Raw genomic sequence first — 22,329 nt, 5'->3', positions numbered from 1 at the left:
ATAAAGACAAAGGATATGCTTGCCGAGTCTCTTTCTAGTACAACTAATACCGATAGTTCCACTGTTTATTCTCGATCTTCACCATTGAACACACAGAGGTGCCATGAAATGATTACATGCGACTGCAAACATCCTTTGGTCTTTGGGATGGATACAAGTTTCGTTCCAAAAAAGGTTAATGTTGCAATTTGATCTTTCTTTCTTTTTCTCATTGTGTTGTCATTATAGATCAGCGATGTTGATTCGTCTGACAGAGCACGCCGCAGGGCACGTTACATGCATTGACTGAACCAATTGCATGTAGCAGAGCATCTACCACTTTGCTTTACGTAGATGCTATCACATCCCTTTTTCACTTTTCATAAATATATTTTCCATGTACTTTGGCTTTGGATTATACTACTGTACCATCTTTATTTTTTATTTTATTCTTTACAGCAACTGTACCGTCTTTATTTGTGTGCAAAGAGGAGCCATGCACCATGCATGCATGTGTGTTGTGCGGAAAAAAGGCAAAAGAGACATCTAAGTTCCAGACGGAATGTTCGTTGCTTAACCATCTGTCTCACCTCATCTATGACTGAGCCCTGGTTCTTGGAACTTGTCATCTTTGGAACAATCAGACGTTCAAATGATTCGATGCCATCACTTTGCTTTCACTCCTCGTTACATTTGCAGAAAAAAAAACCCTATGTTTTATCACTTTGCTTTGGAACAATCAGACGTTCAAATGATGGGTGTGTCTTTTTTTTAAAAATAACATGTAACTTTATTCAAACAAGAGAACCATTACAGGTACAATGTGTTGGATCATAAATTTTAGAAACTCTAAGGTAACTTCTATAATTAAGAATTACAATAAAATTTCTTAAAAACATTTTCTCCGTGATTTCATACTTTGCAACATGAAATTCTGCTGAGACTTCAACATAAAGACAGCAATCAGACTGTAGCAGCAACATCATTACTAGTATCACTGCACGAACTTGACTATCTTCAAAGGTTTCGAAAAGCCCCTTGAGTCGCTCATCCAAAAAGATGAGAAGCCATGATCTCCTAAACGTGCAGATCGTCGAACCGCAAGATATTCATCAGAACGACAAAGAAGTATTCTAAAATTACAAAACATAAAACCAACAAAAACATTATGACACACTAACAAAAACTCAACAGATCCGTGCTGCGAGTACACAAACCCAAGATCCACAAGATCGGGTATACTAAATCCACGGGGATTAAAAAATTCTGGCTCCGCAGCAACGCCCGTTGAGGCACCACCACAACAGAGGAAGAGACCGAAGTACCTTTATTCGTGACGACATCGCACCCTCCATCATGGCGTTGCCGATCAGAACCAACCAATCGATATAAGCAAAAACTTCTGGATAATCTTAAAAAAACTGAGGTTTCTTCCACCTCGCAGCGCCAAGGCGGCGGCCGGAGGCGAGGGGAACCAAAAATCTCCGGTGACAGCGGCTACGACAGTGCTCCTGAAAACCTAAATGATGGGTGTGTCTACGTACGTACTTATACTCCAATAAGTATATGAAATAACCATGAGAGTGTCCACGTACTTGTACTCTGGAAGAGGCAAACGTTGCCTGGTCATGCCGACACGTCCTAAAATTAACTCATCACCGGACCACCACAGATGGAAAAACTTAGAATCCTTATCTAGGTCACTGTACGTACTATCCAGCGAGCATTAACGCATGGTGTACACATACAGCTGGAGTGGCCTCCTGCTATTGGTGAAAGCAAAGGTGACTTATAGGGGATCCCAAGTCCCAACGTTAACTGGGGGGATCAATATATGTTGCCGTATTATGTATGGCCCGGCCATGTCGACGGGACGGGGAGAAAAGTACGACCTCAATTAGTTCGTTCAAATATGGAGTGGAAGTGTACGTACTTATGTTGGATGGTTGGGTCGGTGTCGATATGATCTCATATCACTGCTTAAAAAAACGGTTTTCAGTAACGGTCAAAAAAACATATCAGTAACGAGCGAGCCGTCCGTCACTAACTTCCTGTCACTGATGTGTTTAGCATTAGTGACGGACGGCCTGCCCGTTAGTGATGTATAACACATCAGTGACGGGCAACAAAACATGAACGACACTGATGTTGTTTTTGAAAAAATAAAAATAAAACATAGAAATAGCCCTCCCGGCCCTCATGTTCCCTGATCGCAAATCATATATCGAATCCCTAATCCTCACGCCGGCGGCCGGATATCGTTCCAATCAATTAAAAAAACAGGTCACATGCCTGATTCGCCAAATCACAAATCAAACAAATTAATCAAATGTTACCAACAAATCAAACTAATCGCAACCAGTGCTCTTCCACGCGTCGCCGCCGGTGCTCCAGGCCGTCCGTGCTACTGCTCCTCCACATGCGGGGGTGAACGACGGCGCCGAAGCCGATGCCGACGGGGGAAAGGACTTGCAGTAGAGTGAGAGAAAGGGACCTTATGAGAGAGAGAGAGATCCGAGAGGAGATAGAGGGAGAGAAAGGGGCCTCATGAGAGAGAGAGATCCGAGAGAAGAGATAGAGGGAAAGACGAACCGTGATGTGAGAAGGGAGGGCTCGGGCGGCTCGACGGGGCGCATGCAGCAGGCGGCCGTCAGCGGTTGAGGCCGGATCCAGCCGGTGCTGGGCCGAGGGACGCCTGATCCGACCGCTGGGCGCTGGCGGCTGGAGGCGGGGCATGGATCCGGCGGCGCCGGTGAAGGCCTCCAAGCACCGCCGCTCCATGGTCCTTCAGGGCCGTTGCTGCAGGAGCTCGAGGGTGGGGGACGGCGCGGGAGGAGAGGAGAGGCCGGATCTGGTGGCCTCCGGGTCGGATCCACAACGGGGAGGTGGAGATCGAGTGGGGGAGGCGCTCGGGCCTCGGGGAGGGGAGGCGCTCGGTGGAAGAGCAGAAGAGAGGGAGAGGAGAAAAAGGGCTCGGTGGAGGGAGAATGGCAGGAAAAGAGAAAGGGAGAGGGTGGCGGCTGGGAGCTGGAGAAATGAGGTGGGGGTTAGGTTAGTTGCTTTTTATAGCAATGTGGTGGGTTGGGCACTTGGGCAGTTGGGCCTCAATATGGATTGGCCCAGAGCAGCATCAGTGGCGGCCTGGCCAAAAAACCGCTACTGGTGGACTAAATATGATTCTTTTGCATTTTGAAAAATAAAATAAAATTAAGACAAACATTTGTAAACATCTTTCACAATATTGTTCTACTTTGTTTGGAAATTAGATAGGTATTATTTGAAACCATATTAAGTATACTTGCTTCACAAAATACCCCATTTTTGCATTTGGAAAATGAAAAATCATTTTTTATAACCAAAAAATTGTAAACCTCTTTGGAAATATTGTTTGTCGTGAAAAGAATCACATTTGTGCAAAAAAATGGGTATATTATCATGAACTATATCATAGAAATGGACAAAACTTTGGTCATTTGTCTTAAAAACCTAAAGTTCAACTATGGGAAATAACAAGATCGTACTACATAGGTCATTTTTGAAATGTTACCATTTGATATTGTTTTTCCATTATGTTAATCAAGAAAAAATAAGACTTTAGAAAAAAGAATCACATTTTTTTGATTTTTCATGAATTAGTTATGATTTTTTCAATCTTCAAATGTCTCTAGATTTCAGGCCCGCCACTGATGTGTGTTTTTGTGAATTTTGTTATTTTTCACGTCGAACCATCAGTGACAGGCCTCCCGCGCCCGTTACTGATGACCCCTTATCAGTGACGGGCTCTGTGGGCCCGTTACTGATGATCCCTTACCAGTGACGGGCGTTGCGGGCCCGTTACTGATGAGTGGTCATCAGTGACGGATGCAAAAGGTCCCTCACTGATGACTCGTCACATTTATACTGTTTTGTAGTAGCGTATGTGACTCGGACGACAGTGTGTTAACGTTTGTATTCGTGACATGGAGATCTTAATTAGTTTGTTTATTCCGGTGCGCGCTAAATGGAGTAGTTGATTGTAATTCTATACACCGGGGCTACCTAAGCAGCATTGAATTAAAGCTTTAACCTGGCAATTCGGGGACCTAACAAGTCTTAAATCATTCCATGAACCGTCCAATATTTCCACGAGATCTCGTGGATGGTGAGTCATGACGTGCACGGGCGGCACTAGCCATGCATATCAACGCTAGCTAGCCGCTGGACGATACATTTGTTCCGGTTTCAAATTAATCAAAATATTAACCTACTGTCTTTGTCCCTCAAAACAATTAAACAAAATAGGATAAGCTAGCCAATTTAAAACTAATATTTCCGTTATCAATCATGCACGCGCGCGGTCGATTCGAGCAGAACGGATTCCTTCACATATGCTCCGGCATATGCGGTTCAGACAGTTCCTGCCAAGTTAAGTTAGACCGACCGGACCATTTATGGCAATTGCAGAAAACCGACGAACGTGGCAATAATGGATCACCACTGTACTGCCGTACGAGTACTAGTACCGGTGATGTGCTGCGATCCAAATGCACGCACCGGTTAGAGATAGATCGTTTCCGTCCATGAACCGTGCATATACAATCAACAGTTTAACTCTTATTCACGCAATGATTTTTTTTTCCAACCAGAGTTCACGAAATAATCAGAAACATTTTATTCACGCAAATCAAGCTAGTAGTGTACGTTCCCTTGTGAATGTGCGGCCTCTGCCTTTCACGCACCCGTGGAGAACATAAGCGCGCCTCACGCACGTTCCGTGTACATACTTTATTATTTTTTTTTTTTTAGTAAACACAGTACAAACGCAAGCAGTCACACTCACGTACTCTTTATGCATCAGCTGGTGGCAACCTCACCGTCGTTGTCCGGGAGGGGCATCTCGATCACCCCGGCGGAGGAAGACGAGGCCGGGTTGACGAGGCTGCAGTTGAGCCGCACCTCGCCCTGCGCCCCGGTCTTGGGCTCGATGTTGCCCATCTTGATCATGGCCGCAAAGAACTTCTGCTTCCACAGCGTCTCGTCGGCGATGAACTGGTTGACAAAGGCATTGAGCGTGCCGTTGCGGACGAGCTGGTCATCAGAGAAGTGGAGGCCCAGGTTGAGCGGGAGCAGCCTGTAGTAGTTGTTGTCCAGCACGACGGGCGTGCTGAGGTCGATCTCCGTGGTGACCAGCGTGAACTGGCCACTGGTGGGCGGGCACAGCGCCTCCAGCAGCGCCTGGTACGCCGGGCTGACGGTGCCGCTCGCCAGCCTCTCGCGGTTCTTGAACAGGAACGCGTCGCAGTGGGAGCGGCCCAGCGTGTGGGACCCCGAGAGCACCACCATGTCCTCGGCGGTCAGGTTCTTTCTGGCGAAGCCCGTGATGAGGGAGTCGGCCGTCGAGTTGGGGCCCGGGAGGTTGTTTATGGCGTCGTCCTGTGTCGAGATGTTCCCGTCGCGGCGGCCGGAGGGGACCTGGTAGAACGAGTTGGTGCCCGTGAGGTTGACGCTGTCACGAGCCGCGAAGGCCAGGATGTCGGCGCAGGAGACCGTGCGCGGGCAGCTCTGCTCCACCAGGGCCTTGGCGGCGGCGATGACGTCGAAGCCGCGGAGGCTCGGGTTGTTGGGCGGGGAGTCCTTCTCCGTCGTGCCGCCGCCCGGGTTGATGGTCAGAAGCACCGAGGCATCGCAGCCCTGGATGTACATAAATCAAGTAGCGTCTCAATTCACCGCGTACACATGCAGATCGGCACACCATGATAAGATTACGGTTTTCCTATATCTAAATTGTCTAATTTTTAGTTAGACATAAGTTGATTTCTCATCGTGGATATGATTTGTGATTTAACGTTCGAAACAAACGATAAAAAGAAAAGTAAAATGAGATCTAAATATTAATGCAACGGCTCTAATCCGTCAACTTAGATTTAAGCAGGCAACTTGGATATAGCCATAAATATATGTCCTTTAATCGCTCGACCCATACGTACGTCTCGTTATTATATTAACCTAGCTACCTAATGTGGCCCGGTCGTTCAAAAACTATTAATTTCTTCTTCAAATTAGCCGCCCTATCAACTACCCTGGAAGGTGCTGGATGGACATGGACAAATTAAATTGGACATTTCTTTACTGCGTACGTCATGACAACATGGTAGGTGTATCATGGTCGACTAGTCGTTGCATACAACGTCGGCTGCGACACTAATACTCACGTCGGTAGTCGCATGTCGTAGACATGTAGTAGCAGTACTTATACTTCAGTTAGCACCTATACGCCTATACCTGCTCTTCAAACAAGTACTACTATAAACATTTGACTGTTGTTTGTCTAACTCATTGAGAAGTCTACATAAAGCAGCGAACTGCCTAACTAACAAGGTAACACGTCATGTGTGATGGGAAGCTAGCTATAGCCTGATTTGATAGGTGGTCCAAACAAGAGTGTGTTGAATAGTGGCTTTTTTTACTGTAACGAGTACACCGGCTGGCCACATCCTCGGTCGATCACCAATCCCCATCGTTTTAAGCTTGTTGGTCAATTCAAAATCGTTATCCTTCCAAAAAAAAAAAACTGATGTTTTTATCTTCTTAGTTAAATTATCTATAAATACATATTTCCCCTATCATGTGGAAATATTTAATTGTGTATTACCTTCACGTGTCTGTAGTTATATTTGATTTTTTCTTCAAAATGTAACATTTCTACTTGTGGGATTAATTTTTGTTACTGTAAGCTGGTCATAAGAGTTCACCTTTTCAGTTTTCAAAAGCGCCAAGCATGTATTCTTGAACAAGTATAATATCGGTGCTGAAGATCCATATTAATTATTGGACTCTTTTTAACGAGGGATTCGGCTTGGTTAGTTAGATTAACCCAGCTATTTGTAACTAAATTACTTGACGAAGTTAATCGCGAGAACACATGCATTTAAAGCTATGCCTTGGAAACTTTTTAATAACCGTATGGATTTGACACTCATAATTAAAATGTTTTGCTGCATGACAAAAGTTTTTGTGTCTGTTTGACTTTAAAGGACAAATAACCTGTAAATATGCTAGTACTAAAACAAGCAAAACTATGTGGGCTAGAAGCTGCTTTAATTAATTAGCCTGCGCGCGCTTACCCTGACGAAGCAGTCATGGAAGTGGAGGCGGATGAGTCCGGCGGCGATGCCGGAGTTGTTAGCGAAGGCCGCCGTGACGGCCTGCCGGACGAGCGCCTCGGCGTTGGGGCAGGTGGTGTTGTAGAACCCCACCTGCAGCTGCGCGCGGCTCGGCGCCGGCATCTGCAGGCACAGCACGGCCGGCAGCAGCAGCATCGCTAGGCCAGCCAGCTGCCTGCTGCGGCTCGCCATGGTCGCACGCTCGATCGAGGTAGCTAGCTAGCTTTCAGCTGGTGTACTTGTGATTAAGTTGTCTTATCGTCAAACTGCACAACAATGAATGAGTGCTTAACTTGGCTGGCCTTACCGGTGGTATTTATAGGGAGGTCAGCGAGGTTTCTCTGTTGATTAGTTTGTTTGACAAGTCGTACATCGGCCCATCCCCCTTGTGCTAGCCACGGTAGCAGATGGAGACGAGGAATAGTACTTGGGGCCGGTGAGGTTGCCCGGCTTCCTTGAAGACGCCGACGCGCGGTAACGTGGAAGTGGACTGGTTCCATGGTAGCACGTGTAAGTATATTTTGCTGCCTCGTGAGTCCCGACTGAGCCGGGCAGGAAATTTGGTAAAGTCAAGCTGCGGAACAGTGTACGTAGGACCGATTCGCAAGTTTATGGGAAACTGAATATATGCTCAGTCAGGTAGATTGATCATGTGCACCGATTCGATGTGGAGCTGCGCGGAGGGCGACGTGGGATTCACACGGGACAGCTGGAGGGAGGAGACAAGTCGTGTGGCGACCATACGAACTGCTGACTTTGCACAGAGAACCCTAAACATGGCAGCTTGCGCGAGCACGAGCATTTTGCTCGGCTTTCTATTTTTATTTTTTTATTTTTTTTGCAAAGGTAGGTCGCCTATCACGTTTATTTAAACGGAACGCAAACAAAGCACATCCACAATTAGAATAAGAACTAGAGAAAGACAAACACAAATTAACGATTGCCTTTAATTAGTGGCATCCAGATTTTGAAAGTTATAATATGCTTTTGTCATTTTGAACTGAGGAAATTGCGTGAGGGTTCCAAAAACTTGGCAGCGATGTTCAGTTTCATCCATCCGCAAATTTGAAAAGCGGCCCCTTAAACTTGGCGCATCGGCTCATTTTAGTCCAAAATGACAATTTTGGGCCAAATTAAGCTACGCTGTCATCTGTCGTGGCTCAGGGGGTTCTTTTCGCAACGTTGCGGCCATTTTTCTGTTCTTTCGTTGAACCCTCTGTAACTTTTTGGCCTATAACCCGCGGTCCATGTAGTGCTACAAAGAACCGACGATGACTTGAAAGACGCATTGGTCGGCGGCTTCGGCGACCACTGGAACGGCGGCGACGCCTTCACTAGTGGCACGGGCGGCGCTTGCTTCGGAGAGAGAGGGGGGGGGGGATTTGGAAATTTCTGAGGTTAGGGTTGGTGATTTAACCTGGACCGCGGCCGAACCCCGTTTTTTCCGGGGGGCTCCACGCAAGATCCCAGATGCCTACGTGGCTTAATTTGGCCCGAAATTCTCGTTTTGGACTAAAGTGAGCCAATGTGCCATGTTTAAGGGGCTGCTTTTCAAATTCGCAAGTTTATGGATGAAAATGAATAGTACCGGTGCCAAGTTTATGGATCCTTCATGCAATTTTCTCTTTTAAACTTGAAACCACACGCTTAGCCATGGACATAAAACCTTTATAGCCATGGACATAACAAGTGTGAAAATCCTTAGTCACACGTGCCCGCAAAAAAAAAACTTTAGCCACACACTATAGGCAAGAAGGCTAGATGGGAATAAAAATGAAACAATTGGTTCATAATAAAATATACTCCCTTCGTCTCATATTAAGTGCCGGAATATTACATACGTCCATATTTAGACAAATTTTAGTCACTTAATATGTGCCGGAGGGAGTAACACTAAATTATGGCAAATTTCTCATTTTCCTAGATTTCACCTTTTCTTATAATTCATTTAGTTAATTAATTCTAAAATACAAAACTAAGAGATAACTCATTGTATAACATATTTGGTTGTCTTTCTAAATAAAAGACAGTTTTATCAACCATTGTACATTCCCTTTTCCTCAGAAACCATTGTACATGCTCTTATGATTTTTATTCATTCATCTCTTATTCACGTCAGATTTTATCCTATGTGGCATTGTAAGAAACGGCTGACATCATTCCATTATACATGCTCTAAGATAGACAGTCTTACATACCATTGTGCATGCCACGTTCTGACGATTCCTGCTAAATTAAGACAGACCGGCCGGACCATTTATGGCAATTATATTGCAGAAAACCGACGAACGTGGCAATAATGGATCACCACTGATCGATGCTGGGATCCATTATCCATATGCACGCACCGGTCGGAGATAGATCGTTTCCATGTAGGAATCATGCATATACGATCAGCAGTTATAAAAAAATCAAGCAATAATATTTTTGCAACCACAATTCACGCAATAATTAGAAAACGTTTATTCACGCAAATCAAGCTGGTGTGCACACTTACGAGGCCTCTGCCTCTCATAAGCGCGCCTCACGCACGCCCGTACTTACATACGTGTACATACTACTCCGTCCATCCCATATTAAATAACTTTCTATTATATGTAGCTAGATTTTTTTTAAGCATAGATACGTCCATATTTAGATAAATTTGAGTCACTTAATATGACACAGATGGAGTAATTATTACCCGGCACTCTGCACGTATACATCATCAGCTGGTGGCGACCTCATCGTGGTCTTCCGGGACCAGGGGCATCTCGATCACCACGGCGGAGGAGGATGAGGAGGCCGCGTTGACGATGCTGCAGTTGAGGCGCACCTGACCCTGCGTCCCGGTCTTGGGCTCGATGTTGCCCATCTTGATCATGGCCGCAAAGAACTTCTGCTTCCACAGCGTCTGGTTAGCGATGAACTGGTTGACGAACACGTTGAGCGTGCCGTTGCGGATGAGCTGGTCGTCTGAGAAGTGGAGGCCCAGGTTCAACGGCAGCAGCCTGTAGTAGTTGTTGTCCAGCACCACCGGCGTGCTGAGATCGATCTCCGTGGTGACCGGCGTGAACTGTCCCGTGTTGCGCGGGCACAGAGCCTCCAGCAGCGCCTGGAACGCCGGGCTGATGGTCCCGCTCGCCAGCCTCTCCCGGTTCTTGAACAGGAAGGAGGCGCAGTGGGAGCGGCCCAGCGTGTGGGACCCCGACAGGACCACCATCTCCTCCGCGTTCAGGGTCTTGGCCGCGAAGCCCTTGATGAGGTCGTCCGCCGTCGAGTTGGGGCCCGGGAGGTTGTTTAGAGCGTCGGTCGCTCTCGAGACGATCCCGTCGCGGCGGCCGGAGGGGACCTGGTAGAACGAGTTGGTGCCCGTGAGGTTGACGCTGTCCCGGGCCGCGAAGGCGAGGATGTCGGCGCAGGAGACCGTGCGCGGGCAGCTCTGCTCCACGAGGGCCTTGGCGGCGTCGATGACGTTGAAGCCGCGGAGGCTCGGGTTGTTGGGCGCCGAGTCCCGCTCCGTCGTCCCGCCGCCCGGGTTGATGGACAGCAGCACCGACGCGTCGCACCCCTATACAGTGTCAAGTAGAGTCAAACACACGAGCATTATTAGGATAAGATCAAGTTAAATAATAAACGTCTTTGATTGAAGTATTATTATGCGTGTGCATCATTATTAATAAACGTCTTTGATTGAAGTATTATTATGCGTGTGCATCATTATTATATACAGATATGTCCAAATCACAACCAATTAAATCGTTCTTAACCTGACATGTTTATACAAATCCATATCACTTGTTTCCGAACGTACTAGTTTCTCCTGACAAATTAACCGGCCTACCAAGCCACCGAAAGATGCTGGACAGACACAGACAAATCAAATTGGACATTTCTTCACTACGTACGCCACGACATGCATGGTACGTAGGTAGCTCCATATACGTCGTCCGCTATACTAATGCATCTATGCCGTGTTTGTTACTCCTCATGTTACTTCAAGTAGCACGCTCTTCAAACAAGTACATGTACAAATGGCTGTGGTTTGTCTAAACTCATCGAGGAGTCTACATAAAGCAGTGATCGAGCTGCCTAGCTAACAAGGTGACACGTGACGTATGATAGCCTCATAGGTGGTCCAAAATCTATCGCTCGACCAGATCAGTCCCCACCGCCTTGTTGGTCAATCCAAAATCGTTATCTTCGAAGTTTTTTATTATTGACGTTGTCATCTTCCAAATTAATTATCTATAAATACACGTTTCCCCTGTCATGTGGAAATATTACATAAGAAATTCAAAAGGTAATACTTGTGTGATTTATGCTACTATGTAAACTGGTCGTAAAAAGTTTGGTTTTTCAGTATCCAAATCGCGTGCCATGCATTTATTTTCCTTGAGCAAAGATAATACCCATCCGATCCATTTTAATAGTCAAAATATTACATGCATTTAGACTAGACGCTTAATTTTTAGGATAGATACATCCATATTTGGACAAATTTGAAACAATTAATATGGATATCGTTTTTTTTTTCACATCGATGCTGAAGCCTGTTTGCGCAAAAAAAAAAGGATGCTGAAGCCTGAAGATCCATATTATTAGACTCTTTTGCATGTTAGGATTCAGCTTTGTTAGTTTAAGTTAGCCATAATCTCTTGACGAAACTTTTTTTTTTTTGTAAAAGCACTTGACGAAACTACTCGTGCATAAAAGGACTTGACCACACGTGCTTGGAAGCTGGAAAAAAAGCTATGCCTCGGAAACTTTTAGTAACCATACGGATGTTGATTGGTGACGAAAAGTGCATTTCCCCGCGCATCCCTACGGATAAACTCGCTTACATTGACGAAGCAGTCATGGAAGTGGAGGCGGATGAGCCCGGCGGCGATGCCGGAATTGTTGGCGAAGGCCGCCGTGACGGCCCGCCTGACGAGCGCCTCGGCGTTGGGGCAGGTGGTGTTGTAGAACCCCACACGCAGCTGCGCGTGGCTCGCCGCCGGCAGCAGCAGGCACAGCACGGCCGTGAGCAGCACCGCCAGACTGGCCAGGCTGCTGTTGCTGCTGGCCATGGTTAGTTCGAGCTAGCTAGCAGCTGGTATATGTGATTGTCTTATCGTGAACATGTGTAGTGCTTAAATTGGCTGGCTTTACCGGCAGTATTTATAGGGAGGCTGGCCAGAGGTTTGTCTGTTGATAAGTTAGTTTGACAAGTCGTACGCTACAAGTCTACATCCGCTTGTGTGCTGGCCACAGTAGAAGACGGAGACGGAGGAGCAGTAGTAGGGGTGAGGTGGCCGGCTTTCTTGAATACGCCGACGCGCGGTAACGTGGAAATGGACTGGTTCCACGGGAGCACGCACGTACCTGTGCGTCGTGACTCGTGAGTCCCCGCTGAGGCAGGCAGGAAATGTGCCAATGTGGTAAAGTCAAGCTGCGGAACTGTGTAGGAAGTATAGCAGCTAGGGACACGATCGGATCGGATCGGATCGATTGATCGATCGTGTCGTGTGCACCGGCTCGATGTGGAGTTGCGCGGAGGGCGACGTGGGATTCACACGGGCCGGACACGGACAGGGAGAAGGTGTCTCTGCTTCTCTGGCCTGCCTCACAAGTCGTGTGGCCACCGTACGAACCGTCGACTTTGCGTTCACCTAACCTCATCTTCGCAGTTTTTTCGCGTATGGAGGGGCGCCGGCTAAATTTTTGTCTGAGGTTCAGCTGGCTTCTAGCCCGACACACACACATCCCTCCCCAAACGGTTCCCCTGTACCAAATTTTGCAAATTAAAATGAGCATATTATTTAATAAGTTTTGAATCACAATTCAATCAAAACAAATAAGAAGAACTAGACATTTTCTCTGAGCATCCATAAATGTTCGATCAGATCATCTCGAAGTTGCTGATGAATACAAGCGTCTCGAATTTCCTAGCGCCAGACGAGGAAAGCAGCAAAGGCAGCCGGCACATGGTGATAAACATCGGCTAGAGGACCCATCCGTTTGTACGGGTCAGTGTCATACACCAGACATTCCCGGTCGCTCTTAATGATCTTGTTGTGGATGATCACACAAGCAGCCATGACTTTCCACATCTGATCTTTGGACCAAGTGAGAGCAGTGTACCGGACAATGGAAAATCGAGCCTGCAAGACAAGAAATATCCGCTCAACATCCTTCTACAAACTTCATGTTGTGTCGCAAACCAAGATCTTGCTACTCTTGGGGGTGCGTTTGTGAAGAAATTGACCATGTTGGATAGATGTCATCTGCCAGGTAGTATCACTTGGTGTACATACGCCATTGATCTCACAGTTTACCAGACGAGCAGTGCCTTCAACAAGCTTGGCGAACAGATTCGAGCATTGCAGCACATTGATGTCATTGTATGATCCTGTCAAACTGAAGAAAGCATGCCTCCATAAATCCTGATCGGCCACTGCCTCAAGCACAACACTACATGATCCTTTGTGACCTTTATACATGTCTTGGTGTGCAAATGGACATTTTTTCATGACCAATGCATACAGTCGATGCTCCTAAGCATACCTGGGAATCCTCTTTCTGCGTTATGTGCCAAGATCCGAATTGTGTCTTTTGGAGTGGGTGTTCTCAAGTAGATATCTCTAAACACCGCCATAACTTCGTTACGGTAACTGTACATGCAATCGATGGCCATGGACTCGGCCATGCGGAGGTAGTCATCCTGTGTATCGGCATGAATTCCATAAGCAAGCAACCGGAGAGATACCATGTATTTCTGAGTTGTTGAGAAACCAAGTGTGCCGACGGCGTCTCTCTTCAATTTGAAGTAATCGTCGTACTCCTTGAGGTACTCGGCAATCTTCAAGGAAAGCTTCGGAGACATCCTGAAATTGCGCCGAAATACCAATTTAACCTACCATTTTTCCTTAGAAAACAAAGCTACATCTATATTAAGATATCATATCTCTCTTTCATCATTATATAGGGTACCTCGTCTGGTTTTTGCTTAAGTGTTAGGCTTTAGATCCAGTACACCATGGATGGTCCAAGATCTAAGATGGTGCTTCATCCGACAACGACCAGCAATATTTATCGGAACATAGTAGAACTAAAAACACAACAGGATATTAGAGGTTCCCCACGTTGATCTCTAAAATGAAATTGACATTAGAGGTTCCACTCCGCTTTGGTATTTTACACACCCCAAGTTCTGACTCGCTAGCAGCGTATGTCACTCGAGGGTGGCGCGTCGAGTCACCTTTGACGGGACTCGGACAAGGCTTGTCAGTGGTGACACCATAACAATTGACGGGTCCTATTTGGTGCCCCTCGGAGATGAATACTCGTTAGACTGTGCCACCCGGATAATCATCACTCATGGATCCTCTAGAGGCCCGTGAGTGATCACTCATCAAGGCGGCCTATGGGCAGCACCACCAACGGATCCACCAAGGCCATCCATGATGAGCTGTCAAATATGAGGGGTTTTGTAGGAGTGACACAGAAAATTTCCCCTTAATTTCAATTTCAAAGGAAAAAACATTGGAATTTTATGACCCGCTTGCACCTCCATTTTGAATTCTTTTGCATAAAAGACGAGACATCGGTATTTAATGGCATGATGAGGATGCAACTTGAAATTTTCTTGCGGTTTGACTTTAATATGAGCATTTGTATTGGGATTCCTGTGTTTCCCCTCTTCTGGCGAATCAAACACCAAAGTGTGTAGAATTCTTTTGTTTCTCTGTTCTCTGTTTCACAGGCATTGTTATCACATTTATGTGTTTTTCCTATTCCTATGTTTTGCGACATCCGGCGAATCGAAGAGGCCCTAGAACTATAATTTGTTACAACATATTAAAGACAGCCAGAGATCCATAAAATGGAAATATAAAAGAAAGAAGGCCCGAGCTGTATACCAGATGATTTTATTCACCGGTATGGATAATATAGGCACACCACCATGAACATAAAATCTCAAACAAAACCACACAGTTTTACATGCACACATGGCCCGTACATCCTAAAACATGCAACACAAACGATGATCAATCTTAAGTTAACATTGGAAGCAGTGCATACATCACATCAGCTCGTCACGATCTCATCAACGGAGGAGGCGGATCCCGAGTAATAGTGCGCCATCTCCATCCCAGTGATCTTGTTGACGACACTGCAGTTCAGGCGGATCTCCCCCTGGGTCCCCGTGAGGACCTCGATGTTCCCCATCTTGATCATGCCCTTCCAGAACTTCTCATTCCAGAGTGCTTCACTGTCCGCGAAGGTGTTCACGGAGGCGTTGAGCGCGGCGTTGGTCCGCAACTGGTTGTCGGAGAAGAAGAGGCCCAGGTTGAGCGGCAGCAGCTTGTAGTAGTTGTTGTCAAGCACTGTCGGTGTGCTCGGGTCGATCACTGTCGTCGTCGAATTGTTCGGGGTTGAAGGGCACAAGGACCGCAATAGCTTGGCGTACCCCGAGCTCAGCCCCTCATCCACCTGCACGTACATCAACAATGGGATGTGATGAACCAGTGCTCATATATATATATGAATGAGAAATGAGCAAATGAGAGTGCGCACAATGGGATTGGTGTTGTTCCAGATGCGGGAGAGGAAGGAGGAGCAGAAGGAACGGCCGATGGTGTGTGCGCCTACGAGGGTGACCATCTCCTCTGCAGTGAGGGTCTTTTTGGCGAAGAGGTGGATGAGCTGCTGCAAGGTGAAGGTGGGCAGGGGAAGATTTTCGTCGGCGTCCTTCATGAGGGAGATGTTGCCATCACGGCGACCGGAGGGGACCTGGTACACGATTTGGCCGGTCAGGTTGATGCTGTCGCGGGCCGCAAAGGCTATGATGTCGGCGCAGGAGACCGTGAGTGGACAACTCTTCTCGACAGCGGCCTTGGCAGCGTCGATCACCTCAAAGCCCCGCAGGCTCGGCTTGTTCGGCATAGCGTCTCGCTCTGCCATTCCGTTCGCAGACACCAACAACACTGAGGCGTCACAACCCTGAACAGTTAAGCAGAGGACAAGCCATATAAATAACTGTTTTAGGGGATATAAATAACTTTTAAACAAACATTCATTAGCTGCGCTAATGTTGCGATGATGTGTTTGATTAAGCAATGAGGCATCAACAACCCTGGATTGAAGCTCAAATTATGTGTCTGATTCCCAATCCAATTTCAGACATGAATGGTGTCAATAGTTAACAAGCTGGATCAAATCGTCAACCATGACAATTTTGGCTGTGCATATCTTTATGGTTGCCCCGTGCAGTTTTTTCTTCCTCTTCCGAGATAGACCATGGCGAGCAGCTAGTATTCGGTAACTGGCGGTCACGGATTCTTCCATTCCCTCCAGAGCAATTAACCTACCAGATGAAAAATCTGGATTGCTGGGTTTCGAATCCTGATCCTCCTCGCAGAACTGAAGGCTACATGTATACTTAACACTAAATTTCATTTTGCTTTGTTAAAGACTAGGATACCTATTCAATTTGTTTAACAAATTTTAACATTTGAATTCGAAATTCATTTCAACTCTTTTGATCGGGCCGTAAAATTCCGAGATTCGCAGTGATAAGTATAAACAAAAAAAAACTTTGGTCCGCACCCACACGGCCGGTAGTGTAATCCTACGGTGGTCTCTGGCGAGAGACCGGCAACGACGAGACATAGGCACGGCCGCACAGGGCATGCCGATGTGCTGCATGAGGGGACGGTTGCGAACGTGATATGTTATCCGGAACCAGGGAGTATAGAAGAATATATGTCGGCCTCAATTACCCGGACGAAGCAGTCATGGAAATGGAGGCGGATGAGTCCAGCGGCGATGCCGTTGTTCTTGGCAAACGCCGCCGCGACGGCCTGCCGGACAAGCGTCTCGGCGTCGGGGCAGGTCTTCTCGTAGAACCCGACCTGGAGCTGCGCGCGGCTCACCGTCGGCAGCTGCAGGCACAGCACGGCCGTCAGCAGCAGCGGCGCTACGCCAGCCAGCCGGCTGCTGCTGCTCGCCATGGTCGATCGACGCACGTTCGAGCTAGCTAGCTGCTGGGAATAAGCTCACTCACCACTCACCTGCAGGACGGACCGGCTCGGGTGTGTACTTATGGGTAGGCCAGAGGTTTGTCTGTTGATCATGTGCGGAGACTTGCGAAGGGAAATTAACCTACGATTCACACGGGCGTTGAAGGGCCGGTTCGTCTCGTGCCCAATCCGCCAGTCGTGACTCGCCAGGCGACCATCCGAACTGCCAACTACCTTTCTGCCGATGCAACGTCAGAGAGAAAACCTATATATACACATACGTAATTGCCTAATTGGTGCGGCTCTCAATCTGGTGTTGAACGTCGGACGCAAATTTGGCGAATGCATCCGTAAGGGTTTTACAGGAAATTAACTTGAAGGATTGAAATCCTTAGTACTAGCAAGAGTACCTTTTTTTTCTGGGTGATATGTTTGATCTGTGGAATTTATTTGTGATAATGATTGCTCAAGCTTCGCCGGTGAAGTCTCCACCTCGATCGACACAATTAGAGCATCTCTAGCAGATACACAGCAACAGAGATCCGACCTCGCAGTTTTCGGTTGAGCTGAACTAGGAAATTCAGTTCCGAACAGCTTCTTGCAGAACATATATATACCGAACTCAGATCTGAACAGTGTAAACAAAAGCTTCACGCTACTAGTTCATCATTCATCTACCGCCAAGTTCATCATCGTCACATCAAGTTCAAACTACACAAAATATACTAGTTAGTAGGACTAGGAGCAGATTACACAAAAACAAAATTTGCTCCTTCTCGGCTGCGTCCTTCTCCTTGTCGCCGCCGTCTCCTCGCTGCAGCCTACTCATCATCCGCGCCTTCCCCTTCGCCATTGCCGCCGAATCGGCTATAGCGGCGAGGTACTTGGGGTCGGCGTCCTCCTTCTCCTGTCGGCGGCAGTTGTCGTCGTCGACCGTGAGGAGTGAATCCGCGACGGCCTGAGCGTACGCGGGTCCTCCTCGCCATCGATTGACATCCACTGAGTCCTCCTCCTCCTCCTCCTCACTCCCTGAACCTAGGGTTCTATACCTACTTACCTAGCGGCGACAGCTGGAACTCTAGACCTAGCCGTGGCTGCATGGGAGCAGGGAAGAAGACGATGGAGACCGAAATGAGGCGGTGTCGTGTGTGGGCCGGCCGTGGCGGCCTGTGCGGGAAGGGGATGATGTTCCCGGACTATTCTATATACTCCTCTACCCTGACCAATCAGTGCACATGTATTGTTTCCTTGATTACATTTGTATATGCTTAAAAAAGAGATTACATCAGTATACTAAGACATGGACCATTGGATTTTCACGAATGGACAACTAAAATTAGACTTCAGCTAGTTTCTTCTGAGTTGGGATAAAACCGAACAATCTATTTTTGGTTAACTTTTTTTTGAAGTTCAAAATCTGAATGAAAAACTTAAACTCTGTTAGTTTACTTATGACCTAAAAATAAACAAAAACTAAGTAAACTGATTGGGTTCCTGAAAAGGCCATACGTGAAATAGTAATTAGAACATTTCTTAAAAATCTTTACTACTTAATTTGCAGTTTGGTACGTACGTACGTTGGTCCGTCCGACCGACCGTCCCTCTTAGATACCTGAGACTCTACATGCTCTTCTTGAAGAAGCCTTATGAAATATTCCTACAGTTCGGTGGATACGACCAGAGTTATATTCTCATAGAGAAGTCCAAGGCAAGGGTACATATACATAATCGTGAGCCTTATTGCTGATCATCTTAGCGCAGATTGAGAATAGGAAACATCTTAAGTAAGTAAATCCTGTGCTGCTATGCAGCTTCAAGCCCGCCTTCACGGTTGTCCGTGACAAAAGTAAGAGATGCTTCCTTCTTCTCATCGGGGGGGGGGGGGGGGGGGGCAACCAGTGTCAAGGATCGCGTGACGGCGGCGACAACTGCAGAGGTTCCGTTCCATCATGCAGTTTTCCATGAAGTTCGTGGATCGTGTGTAGTGTCTGGGCATGCACATTGTGGAATGGTTGCAGCAGCTTGCTGGATTGCGGACTAGGCTATTCCCAGCCTCAGTAGAGCAGTTTAAGCAATTTCCAGACTACAATAAGGTACTTAACCAAATCTTGCTTTGAACCTGATGTGTGTTCCTTTTCTTGTAATATAATACGTATGAGCCTAAGAGGGACAAATTAGTAGTTTAGTACACTGTACACAAAAATACATGGTATTAATTTTGTCTTAAGACAAATGTGTATTTTTATATCTCATCCCTGCAATACTTGATGTTAGTTTACAGTGATTCTCATTACTCCAGTTAACGAAGAATAAAAAGGGAGCTGCCACCTAGGTCGTTTTATCATCCCAGACCATACCACCATTGGGATTATAAAAGAATGACCTATTACTTTGTATGTGAGCTTTGCTGCTTTCTGTTACAGATTTTGATTGTTAGTAATGTTGAAGAGCTCTAGCTGTGCTGGTTACATGGGCTTATTGCAGTTAGAAAAGAATACTTAAGAGGATAATTTACTTCAAAACCCGACTAACACATTTACAGCAGGGCGAGCATCCATTTTTTCCAGATGATTGGTCTTCCTAATTCTTGGCCATTTCTATCAGTGCACACATCTTTAGATGTCTTAATTTTACAAAGAAAATTCTGAATTACCATTCAAGTATTTCAAATGCTTCGTGTATTAACAGCAGCAACAACAACAACAAATATTTTTTCCTTCCGCACTCATATTTCCCTATTTTTATTGTAGCAAGTGAAGGTCATAATTGAAGCGACCGCCCCTTACACATTCTACCTCAGAACAATTTCTTAGGTCTAGGTTCATACAACTTACTCTTATGTCGCCAGAGCCCATATAGCATTGTGGTTGTACTGGAAGCTACTAAATAAGAAACTAGTCCAGTCTCGGTTACCCCAGGTGGCATTCCACATTTGCAACGTAGGTGCTCCCCGAACCACGGGAGAGACGTCCATGGACAATCCCTTTCCGAATCCACGGGAAGTCGACTCAGAGGGAATCATAGAAATGGACCTGACGCCGCTAATCCTCAAAATCCTCAAAGCCGCCCACCCAGGATGGTTCATTGAATTAATTGTTTTGCCTTACTCTAATAAAACATTTCATTTCTCCATAGGCGTAACAATATCATAATGTAGTAATTTCCCCCACGATACTATCATAGCCTAGCATTCAACTACAATCGATGGCAATTTGGCAGCAAGGTGATGGCAAGGGTAAACTATACTACCTGAGATTTATAACTAGCATAGAGGTACAAGTAATATTCCTAATGCATCTAATAAAACAACTGGTGCATAGTAAAAATATTTGGAATATGATCAAAGTAAACTTGCCTTGTCCAAGGTTGTGGTAGTTCTCGCACTCTTCGCAACAACAAGGTTTACAATCCACACAATCTAAAATAAAAGAAAGCACACACACAATAAACATGCCATTCAATACAAAAACATGCTATGATGCATATGACATGATGATGCACACTTAGGATTACTTTTAAATGTAACTTGTTTAGTTTCTGTTTTGAAAGGCTTCTCAAAAGATTTGGACAGATTAATACAATAATAAGGAGGTAACTACTATGCATGAAACAAGGATGGGCTTTAATTAAAAGCTTATATGATTTTTGTAAAGCATGGAGCAAGATTAAATTTGTGTGGCCATATCATTTACAAAATAATTTCCCCTCTGGTCCCAGTGGATAGAGAGCATACTCAAATAATTTTTTAGCAAGCTAACATGCTCAAAACTAGTTTGAAATCATTCATTTGAATAATAAACCATAATTAAGCATTCTGTAATTTTCTTCTGGTAAATTTGTTCAAAATCAAAATTAAACTATACCAAAATATTCTACAAGTTGCGAGGATTCCCGAAAGGTATAGAATTTCAAATTTGGTCAAACGGTTTGAAAGATATGAAGGTTTGAAGTTACAGGGGCTTTTCTGCAAAGTTCACACTTAATTCGGCCGAGAAAAAAGATTTAAAAATTACTTGACACGTGGCACGATCCTATAGGGCGGTACCGGTTCACTTAAGTGAACTAATCTCAGCCTTAGGATGGGGATCGGACGGACGGGACGCGATTTGGCTCACCTCCGGCTAGGGTTCCCTTCTCCGGCGAGCTCGGCGACGGCGGGGGCGTTCCGGCGGTCCTTGGCTTCGGGGAAAAAGGGGAAACGGTGCGGCTTGGCTTGGGGATGGTTTTGGCGGCGATGGTCTCCCTCGGCGTGGACGGAGGTGAGCACTTGGTGCCCGGGAAGGGCGGCGGCGGCTTCAGGCTCCGGCGAACTTCGGGCGAGATGGCGAACTCGAGCTTCGGTGCTGCAAAATAAAAACTATCCGCGTCAAAAGTTGAGCATTGAGAAGGGGAAGAAGGGGAAACAAGCGGCGGTGGCTCGGACATCTTGGTTCGCCGGCGACAAGCTCGAAACGGCGGCGGCAGATGCAAGATGTGACGGTAAAATTCGGACAACTCGGTGGCGGTTCAGGCTAGAGAGGAGAGGGCAAAAGAAGAGGAAAACGGGGGCTTCGATGTGACGCGCTCGGTTTCGGATTTGGGGTCGTGGGCGCGAAGGAATCGGAGTGGAGGCGCGGGCGCGTGCTCGCGGGCGTCGTGGCCTGTTTCTTCGGCTTGGCAGTTGGAGAAGAAGACGGCGGGGCCCATATAGCACCGACAGAGCGGCCCGGGCGCGCGACTCGGCTGGGCCGGCTCGGTCTGGCTCGGTCGCGCGGCCGGTTAACAGGCCGGTTCGGCCCATTTGGCCGGGCCGGCCTCGGTTTTCTTTTTTTTCTTCTTTTTTTCCTTTTTCTTTTTCCATTTTCTGTTTTTGAACACCGAAATTGATTCAAAGCTGCAAATCACTCCAAATAAATTGCAAAAAAATTTGTAAAATCATATTTTCATATGATCTAACTTTTGGGACAAGAATTCTCTCTAAGTAAAATATTTAAAAATACTTTTGCCTATAAATTAGCCTTTAAGGCCTTTTAGACTATCAAAATAACTTGTTTTTCTAAACAATTTCAAAAGCCAAATTATGGGATAACCTTATATATGCATTAAATCCCTTTTTATGCCAAAACCCTCATGGGTTAAAATGAAATTATTCAAAAGCAAGTACGAAGCCAAAATTCAAACAAGGGCACTTTTGTAAAAGGGTTTTCTGGGTTAAACTTTGGGGTTTTAAATGTGATTAAATG

The 22,329-nt window shown here is 46.2% G+C and overlaps 4 protein-coding genes across 4 annotated transcripts; all 4 read right to left on the bottom strand.

Moving 5' to 3' along the window:
* Positions 1-4,606: 4,606 nt before the first annotated feature.
* On the bottom strand, positions 4,607-7,477 carry LOC100821101 (peroxidase 1). Its single transcript, XM_003567589.4, has 2 exons — positions 7,083-7,477; positions 4,607-5,649 (listed from the first exon to the last, which is right to left on the bottom strand). Exons 1-2 carry the CDS (start codon positions 7,311-7,313, stop codon positions 4,813-4,815), a joined length of 1,068 nt encoding a protein of 355 aa, XP_003567637.1. The 5' UTR covers positions 7,314-7,477; the 3' UTR covers positions 4,607-4,812.
* Positions 7,478-9,560: 2,083 nt separating this feature from the next.
* LOC100846912 (peroxidase 1) lies at positions 9,561-12,250 on the bottom strand. Its single transcript, XM_003567588.4, has 2 exons — positions 11,945-12,250; positions 9,561-10,671 (listed from the first exon to the last, which is right to left on the bottom strand). Exons 1-2 carry the CDS (start codon positions 12,170-12,172, stop codon positions 9,829-9,831), a joined length of 1,071 nt encoding a protein of 356 aa, XP_003567636.1. The 5' UTR covers positions 12,173-12,250; the 3' UTR covers positions 9,561-9,828.
* A 780-nt stretch (positions 12,251-13,030) lies between these two features.
* LOC104583072 lies at positions 13,031-13,968 on the bottom strand. The gene is made up of 3 exons (XM_010234776.1): positions 13,650-13,968; positions 13,400-13,494; positions 13,031-13,246 (listed from the first exon to the last, which is right to left on the bottom strand). Exons 1-3 carry the CDS (start codon positions 13,966-13,968, stop codon positions 13,031-13,033), a joined length of 630 nt encoding a protein of 209 aa, XP_010233078.1.
* A 1,008-nt stretch (positions 13,969-14,976) lies between these two features.
* Positions 14,977-17,329, bottom strand: LOC100846602 (peroxidase 1). The gene is made up of 3 exons (XM_003567587.4): positions 16,868-17,329; positions 15,663-16,088; positions 14,977-15,578 (listed from the first exon to the last, which is right to left on the bottom strand). Exons 1-3 carry the CDS (start codon positions 17,096-17,098, stop codon positions 15,174-15,176), a joined length of 1,062 nt encoding a protein of 353 aa, XP_003567635.1. The 5' UTR covers positions 17,099-17,329; the 3' UTR covers positions 14,977-15,173.
* Positions 17,330-22,329: the final 5,000 nt, after the last annotated feature.

The sequence above is a fragment of the Brachypodium distachyon genome, chromosome 2 (assembly GCF_000005505.3).
Source record: "Brachypodium distachyon strain Bd21 chromosome 2, Brachypodium_distachyon_v3.0, whole genome shotgun sequence".
NCBI classification, from domain to species: Eukaryota; Viridiplantae; Streptophyta; class Magnoliopsida; order Poales; family Poaceae; genus Brachypodium; species Brachypodium distachyon.
Note: the sequence above shows the minus strand (reverse complement) of the source record. Positions and strands in the feature narration are given on the sequence as shown.